Source organism: Trematosphaeria pertusa (assembly GCF_010094035.1).
Source record: "Trematosphaeria pertusa strain CBS 122368 unplaced genomic scaffold BU26scaffold_9, whole genome shotgun sequence".
Lineage (NCBI taxonomy): Eukaryota > Fungi > Ascomycota > Dothideomycetes > Pleosporales > Trematosphaeriaceae > Trematosphaeria > Trematosphaeria pertusa.
The window spans coordinates 948,717-956,044 of NW_022987220.1; the positions used below are offsets into that span (position 1 = coordinate 948,717).

General features: G+C 55.0%; 3 protein-coding genes across 3 annotated transcripts; 2 read left to right on the forward strand and 1 right to left on the reverse strand.

Moving 5' to 3' along the window:
• On the forward strand, positions 1 to 2,248 carry BU26DRAFT_346426 (iron reductase domain protein). Its single transcript, XM_033822387.1, has 4 exons — positions 1 to 365; positions 438 to 719; positions 856 to 1,514; positions 1,620 to 2,248. The coding sequence occupies exons 1-4, from the start codon at positions 323 to 325 to the stop codon at positions 2,085 to 2,087; spliced, it is 1,452 nt and encodes a 483-aa protein (XP_033682371.1). The 5' UTR covers positions 1 to 322; the 3' UTR covers positions 2,088 to 2,248.
• An 894-nt stretch (positions 2,249 to 3,142) lies between these two features.
• BU26DRAFT_566351 (multicopper oxidase) lies at positions 3,143 to 5,031 on the reverse strand (the record flags this gene model as incomplete). Its single annotated transcript, XM_033833509.1, has 4 exons — positions 3,143 to 3,588; positions 3,643 to 4,545; positions 4,598 to 4,828; positions 4,878 to 5,031. 4 exons carry the CDS (start codon positions 5,029 to 5,031, stop codon positions 3,143 to 3,145), a joined length of 1,734 nt encoding a protein of 577 aa, XP_033682372.1.
• A 1,812-nt stretch (positions 5,032 to 6,843) lies between these two features.
• On the forward strand, positions 6,844 to 7,087 carry BU26DRAFT_566352 (uncharacterized protein; the record flags this gene model as incomplete). The annotated part of the gene is made up of 2 exons (XM_033833510.1): positions 6,844 to 6,955; positions 7,008 to 7,087. The coding sequence occupies 2 exons, from the start codon at positions 6,844 to 6,846 to the stop codon at positions 7,085 to 7,087; spliced, it is 192 nt and encodes a 63-aa protein (XP_033682373.1).
• Between the last annotated feature and the right edge of the window lie 241 nt (positions 7,088 to 7,328).

Sequence of the window (7,328 nt, forward strand, 5' to 3'; positions counted from 1 at the left end):
GGCAGTGCAAGCCTCCTTGGCTCTCTTGCGCGTCTTGCCCAGGCTGCTTATTTTACATGCGCTACTAGTGGTCGGATGGGTTGGTGGCCGCTCAGTGCCCACTGTGGCTGGCTAGGCGGGGACGGGGAGCTGGCGCTTTGAGGGTCCAGCTCATGCGGAGGCCTTCAGCTCAGGATGGAATAAAATGAGGGAGCGCGCACACGAGGCTTCGGACACTGCGTCTTTGTTTCTCTTCCTTCTTTCTTCCTTCTTGACTTTTCTGCAGCGGTTGCTCTGGTGGTGCTTAGAGTAATCTCTCAGCGTATTGGTCGATTAGGGCCCAATGATGATGAAGCGGCTCCCGGCGCTACCGCTCGTCTGGGCTAGTACGTTGCTTAATTCTGCCCAGCCCTGTCCCCAGCTCTCCTCCAGTCCCACTAACGATCGGCCGCACACAGCGCTCACGACTCTCCTCCTCCGCACAACTACCGCCTCTTCTTCCCCATCAATTGCGGCTCTTGCGCAGCGCGACGATGACGACTCGAAGAACGCGTCCTCTGCCTTCGTGCACAGCACCGTGTACGGCAACATTACCTTCGCGGTGAGCACGGTGACGCAGACGGGGGATTTGTACTTTCATCTCGAGGCGCCGGCGGATAATAGTTGGGTTGCGGTGGGGAGCGGGAAGGAGATGAAGGGAAGTTTGATGTGGGTTGTGTATAAGAGCGAGGACGAGAAGGGTGAGTCTTCCTGCTTCTTTGCCCACACTCCTTCAACGACTGAGAACGGGATGAAATGAACTGGGTTGAGAGTGGATTGGAGGGAGGAGGGTCTTGATTGAGCTCAGAGGCGTGGTGGCTGACACACAAATAACAGGCATCACGCTCTCCCCACGCACCGCAACAGGCCACGTCGAACCCTCCTACGAACGCGACATCCCCTGCAACTTGGACGATACCGAAGGCGCCAGACCGACCGGCATTGTCGACCGCAACGGCAAATCCTACTTCATCGTCAATGCGCTCTGCCATAACGTGAACAACCGCGCCAGCTTCAAGCGTTCGCTCGCCCGCAGAGAAGCCGACGACCTCGACAGCGACGGCATACTCAATTTCGACAACGACAAGCAGAACTTTATATTCGCATGTGGCCCGACCGATAGGCATCTGCACGATGATAGCAAGGAAGTTGGCATACGGAGGCACACGTTGTACGGCGGCTTCACGATGGATTTGAAGAGCGCAACGGTGGAGTCGTCGATCGACGCGCAGAAGGCCCTGGCTGCTTTTGACACTGGCGCATGGCAGATGAAGAACGCGCAGCTTGTGAGTGGACCGGAGAAAGATAGAGATTGGTCGAGCGGTATACACAGTCTGCTCATGTGCGGCACTTTTGTGATACTATTCCCGATCGGCGTCGTGTTCTTGCGGCTGCTAGAGAAGGTCATGTGGCATGCGATTATGCAGGGCATTGGCGTGGTCTTCATCGTAATCGGTGTCGGGCTAGGTATCTATGTCGGACGCGAGTATAACCAGGTAAGTTCCTCTAGCCATTCTTCGCACCAGTATTCCCCTCCCCTCTCCCCTCTCCCCTCCTCTCCTTCCCTCCCAGATCCCAAGCTAACACAAAATCCCCCACAGTCCCGCACCGTCCGCTCAGCGCACCAAATCCTCGGCCTCACCATCGCCGCCCTGACCCTCCTCCAATTCGGCCTCGGCCTCACTCACCACCTAATCTACCGCCGCACGCAGAAGCCCACCCTCCTCGGCAAAATCCACCTCTACCTCGGCCCCTGCGTCCTCGCCGGCGGCGCCTTGAACGGCTTCCTCGGGTTCCGCTTTTCCGGCGGCAGCTACCACAACATCATGTACGGCGCCATCGTCGCCGTCATATTCATTGTCCTCGCCGGGTTGCTCGTTTGGACTGCCAGGAGGAAGAAGACGAGGGGGAGGAGGAAGGCGGGAGGGGAGGCGTATGAGGGTTTCGCGCATAGGGGTGCGGATACGGGGTATGCGGGCCGGGATCATATTCCGTTGAGGAGTGTGCCGTCTGAGGAGCCGCCGCCGTATGAGGCTGCGAGGGGCGTGCAGCCTAGGAATATGGTGTAACGAGGGATTTGGCGTCTTGTGCGGTTCATACTTGGGTAATTTGAGGGATGGAATGTGCGACATCTATCCGCAGCAATCGGAATCAAATGATCGTCAGCGAGTTGTGCCGGCTTCACCGCGTCCGAACGAGGCGGTTTGTGATAGAGTAGCAGTAGCCTGCTTATCCAGAACGCCGAAGGACTTCAAGCCGAGCACAAACGAAGCCAGTCCCCAGAAGTATGCTTGCCGAGTGCGATCTCCAACCATGCTACCACTCCTCTCCTCTCCCGACAACAGAAAACCCCTTGAACATCTAGCGCTGATTTCAACGCCCGAGCAAGCCTGTTATCGTCCCTAGACTAAAGGTCCTCAGGCATAGCTTTCCACACCAAGCACCCAGCCATGCCGGTACCGATATACCCGCCGCCGTGACCTGACCTACGTTACATTACTAGAAATAACCGCTCGAACGCCGTGCTGCATGCGCAGATCCTCTTCCTCATGCACCTGTTTTCGGTATCTGCGTAGACGATCCCAACGGTCGTACAGGATGGGAGCAGGGAGCGCGGCGGCCGAGGATCCCAATTTGCGTTTGCGAGGCGCCGAACTTCTTTCTATGTATGTGAGCAGCATGGGGGTTGATTTTATCGGATTGATAGAGACGCAAGACGCTAGGCGCATAGCGTTGATGAAGATTATGAATGTTTGTGTTGTATATGTACTGCGATGGCCGTTGGGGGTATTTGCTATGTGCAAGTCCAGATGCGGCCGTAGGCTAAGCTAGAAAAGGAGGCGGAGATAGGAGAGGTAGCTCATTGCTGAGTGTAGAAAAGACGAGAAGGAGAATCAGCGGTGGAAGCGATTTGAATATTAGGCGGCGGTTGAGCGAAGATAAGAGGAGAGAAAGATGCGCAGGAATGTAGACGGAACAGAGTAAAATCCAACCCAGAAGAGCAACACAAGAACTCCAAACAACGCCGACGGCCCATGGCATCCCTCCTACCCGGGCCGAGATGAAACCGAAAAGAAAACGGCGATGGAACACAAGGAAAGGGGTATATATATATGCAAAGAAATCAAACCCCAGAATCCTCCTGCTTCGAATAATCCCACACATTAGGATGCGTCTTGAGCCAAAAGTCCCACTTACTGCAGCCATCCTTCACTTGTTGCAGGCTGCCAATACTGTTTGCGATCTCGCTCTGGCGTTCCAGAATTTGAAGCGCGAGGCCAGATCCAGCATGCCATGCAATATGGCAATGGATGATCCAAACGCCGGGGTTATCGGGCTTGAACGCAATGACGAGATGCCCGTTATTAGGTAGCATAGCGACATCGCGGCGGGGCGGGTTGTTCAGGTTGAGGTTCGCGTTGTTGGGGTCGAAGAGCCCGTCGCCTTGTGATATAATGGCGAAGTCGTGCCCGTGGAGGTGGATCGGGTGGGTTCCGGAGAACATGTTTTGGGTGCCGTTGCCGGAGTTGATGATCATGTAGACGAATTTTTCACCGTCGGTGTAAGGATCTGGGCGGATAGTTAGCCACTGAAACTACTATGTATTGAGGGTAGAGTACGTACACTTCGCGACAGCATACTCTGGGTCGAATGTAGTATTAGCCAAGCTCAGGATCGTGGGCTTGGAGAAATTGAGCCACATGGGCGTATCTGCGAGTTCCCACCGGAAAGCACCATGGGACTGGGTCAGACGATCGTTACCCGCGTAGTAGGTGTTCTTGAGAATATCGTTCTGTGGCGCGGACACAGTCCATTTGATATGAGGCTCGATGGGTGGATCTGCGCATCCAACTGGATCAGTCCATCGGCTCGTAGTTGGATCGCCGCTTCCGGCGTTAGCGTAACTGATGATGCCGGTTCGCTGGGTGTCCGGTTGGCCAGAGGGAAAATTTGGCTGGTCGAACTGACACGCGCCAGCGGCATACTCTGTGCGGAGCCAGAATTTCCCGTTCGAGCTCGTCTGGTTGGCGGTGACGATGACGCTGTAGCGCTGACCGATACCGACGTGAAGGGAATTGGTATAGAAAGGTTTGATTGGCACGAGGTCGGCCGAAACAACTTGCAACACGTGCTGGTCGATCGAGAAGTGAAAGTCAAAATCAGTACCGCCGTTGACGATTCGGATAAGATATTTCTTGCCCTGCTCGAACTTTTGCTGGAAGTAGGAACCGCCTCCGTTGAAGCGACCGGTGCCGTTGACCAGAATCGAGTCGGCAGAGGGCGGCAAGGCGACGAGCGACTGGTGGAAGGCTTCGTAAGCCGGCGTGTGGAACCAGTCGGTGACGATTATCGGAGCCCATTCTTCGTCCCAGTTATCGGTGTTGGGGCCGTGAATAAGAAGGGGAGCGGCAACACCCTCAGAGTACTGAGAGCTATAATGGCTGTGATACCACGTATGGCCGTACTGGCGCAGCGTAAACTTGTAGGTAAAAGTGTCGGCTTCCGGGACTGGGCACTGGGTGATTCCTGATGTTCATCAGTCAGGTTCTCTAGCGGGAGCTGGACCTTTTTCACTCACCGTTTACTCCATCCATCTCGTTTTCTCCGAGCATGCGAAGACCATGCCAATGAATGGTTGTTCCATTGGTTTTCAGCGAGTTTTTCACGTTGACGACGAGAGTGTCGCCCCAGCATGCTTCGATCAGCTGGCCCGGATACTTTCCGTTGATAACCTGAGCATGGGCCCTTGGAAAGCCATCTGGAGAGATTGTCTGCTCAGTGATTTCCAGATTGTACGTTCTCGTAACACCTATCACACTGTTAGCTAAGTCTTTCTCGTCGCAGCGCTTAGATCTTACCCGTAGGCATCACGTCTTCGTAGTCATCGTCGATGCCGTATTTCTTGCCACTAGGATCTTTTACCCAGCAGCCCCGATCATCCTTTGTGTTGCAATTTGTCCATCCCGCAGGATAGAAGCAGCCAGGAAATCCAGGCGAAGCTTGCCTGGGCATAACTGTGTGCTTCAATGAGCGACTAGAAGCAAGAGGGGAAGCCCCAACAAGGGAAAGAAGGGAAATGAACGAAAGTGTGAAGAGACCCATATTATCGGACGGAAGTTAATCAAAGAATGTCGGTAGCGATGCAGACAGAAATGAAGTGCATACCGGGTAGAGGGTGGACTTAATATACTTCCCGCTCGACTCCCATCTTGCCCCCATCGTTGCTCCGCCTCATGGAGCAGAGGTACTCAGCGCTCGGGCGTAGGCAGCAACCGTAGGATATCGGCAGTAAGCTTAAGCGCTCGCTGTACCCCATGACTAGCTCTTGTGTATTGGTGGCGCCCGTGTAGTAGAGGTTCGGACAAGGGATGCACGTGGTAACCCTTGAATTTCTCCCAGGGTAGGTGATCAAGAAGTGAAACAGAGGGGTGGCTTGCACGTTCGTGACGCTGTAAGTGAGCGAGAAAATGCAGGTACAGGGTGACTTCGTACTGTAGCTTCTTCCAGGTCATCGGGTCAGAATCCATCGAGCGGGTAACCCGGAAGACCGAGCTTTAGGCCTATAGAAGCGGCTACTGTGCTTCTGGTGGAACTGCGGCCGCGAGTTGGAAAGGCGAGGTTGTGGCAGGGCATACTATGGTATTTGCGTAGTAAGGTCCGACAGGCGAAAGCGACACAGGGGAGCACGGCGAGATCGGAGCAAGGAAGTATCCGCAGGGCTGCCAAATCAAGAGCGACAGTATCCATCGCGTGAGGCGAGAGACGAGATCGTGTAGTAATCAACATGGTACAAGATGGCTGAAGCGACTCCGGATAGCTGGGGATAGGGTACCTGGATGTACGTCATCGGAGCGAAGTCTCCCGTAGGCCATTGGGTAATGCCCGAGGCTGACTTGTCGAATAGGTTAGTCGTTTCTACGATTTTGCACTGCGCAGCCACAAGACATCGGAGTGCCTTCTCGGCGCTACCATTGGGAGGTGGTCAGACCTGCGTAGACCGAAAGACTGGAAATACGAAAGAATTCACGCGTCCGGTATTTTGACGAGATTATGAAGACGGCGAAGGATGAGGAAAAGAAACGCTGCAGGATGCAGGCATTGACGAAAAGGATACGGACACAGTTCAAATCCCCTTTGGGTCATGAAGCGCGAACCGTTGGAGACGCATGGCCGAAAGAAGGCTGACGCCGGTTACTGTTTTTGTGAGAAAAGCTGGCGGATCAGCGGGCCGCGCTACTCGGAAGACGGCAGCCTACGATGGAAGGGCGACAGGTCGCAGCGCGCGCGACTACTGCGGTCGTGTCGATGAGGTCAGATAGAGGGTGGCGTTGAGGAGAGGTGAAGGATCAGGGACAAGAAAGGAAAAGGCGTTCGGCCCGCATCGGGCCCGCCGTGCACGGACTACCGACGCGGGCCCCAAGTCGTTCCGTCCGTAACCTCGACACTCCTCTTCGCTCTTCCAGAAGCCTAATGCGAAGATAGTTCTTACATTGCAATATTGGATCTAGGTGATACACATCCTACGCATCATCTGCTACCGGGGGCTCCCGAGCGTGAACCATCGCTTGCCACGTGCCAACCTTTCAGCTGCACCCTGCCCCGGCCCCCAATCGCGCCATGGGCCCTTTCTTGATGCATGTCTCTCGTTCCTAGCATTTGGGATCCTCTTCCTCGTGTTTGATCACTCGCGGTGGCGCCATGGAAGACTTTTACGGGCGTATGGCATTTCCCGGGCCACGTGCGTCTATTGTTGAGGTCCGACCGTGGCCTTCAAGTAGGCCTCAGCCGCTTAATATGCCCTATAAGCGCCGGGGTAATGTCTCCATGGAGCTCGCGTATGGCGACTCTATGCTCTACCTGCGGCCTGTCGGTCTGAATCGTATCCGAGGCATCCACCTGAAGCGGAAGTCAGAAGCGATGCAACACTCCTTCACCGGTACGTGACCATATACACCTTCAGAGGGCCGAGTTCTGAGGAACTGCTAAAGGGATACGAGGATTGGTCAGTGTAGAGGCAGTCGCGGCTGTGCAGACTCTTCAACAGAAGCGCTTCAGCACACGCGACTAATCTCGATAGCTCCTCGGTGTACGCCCCGTCACTTCAAGACGTTCTCGAATGCTCAATCTGCAATCCGCTCGCCACAGCGTGGATACTGAGGCGACTGCGCTGTCTGACTGTTCGCTGGAGGCCTGAACTTCTCCATGACCCCCACCACTGTCGCCTTCTGACTCTATCCTTCACTCTCGATCTCACTGCCACATTTCCGCGATGCCACTGCCACTGAGGTCGCGTGATATCACACTAAGAA

Coding starts and splice junctions, on each gene's coding strand:
- BU26DRAFT_346426 (XM_033822387.1), top strand. CDS start 323: ATGATGATGAAGCGGCTCCCGGCGCTACCGCTCGTCTGGGCTA. Junction 366..437: donor GCTACCGCTCGTCTGGGCTA/GTACGTTGCTTA, acceptor GGCCGCACACAG/CGCTCACGACTCTCCTCCTC. Junction 1,515..1,619: donor TCGGACGCGAGTATAACCAG/GTAAGTTCCTCT, acceptor AATCCCCCACAG/TCCCGCACCGTCCGCTCAGC.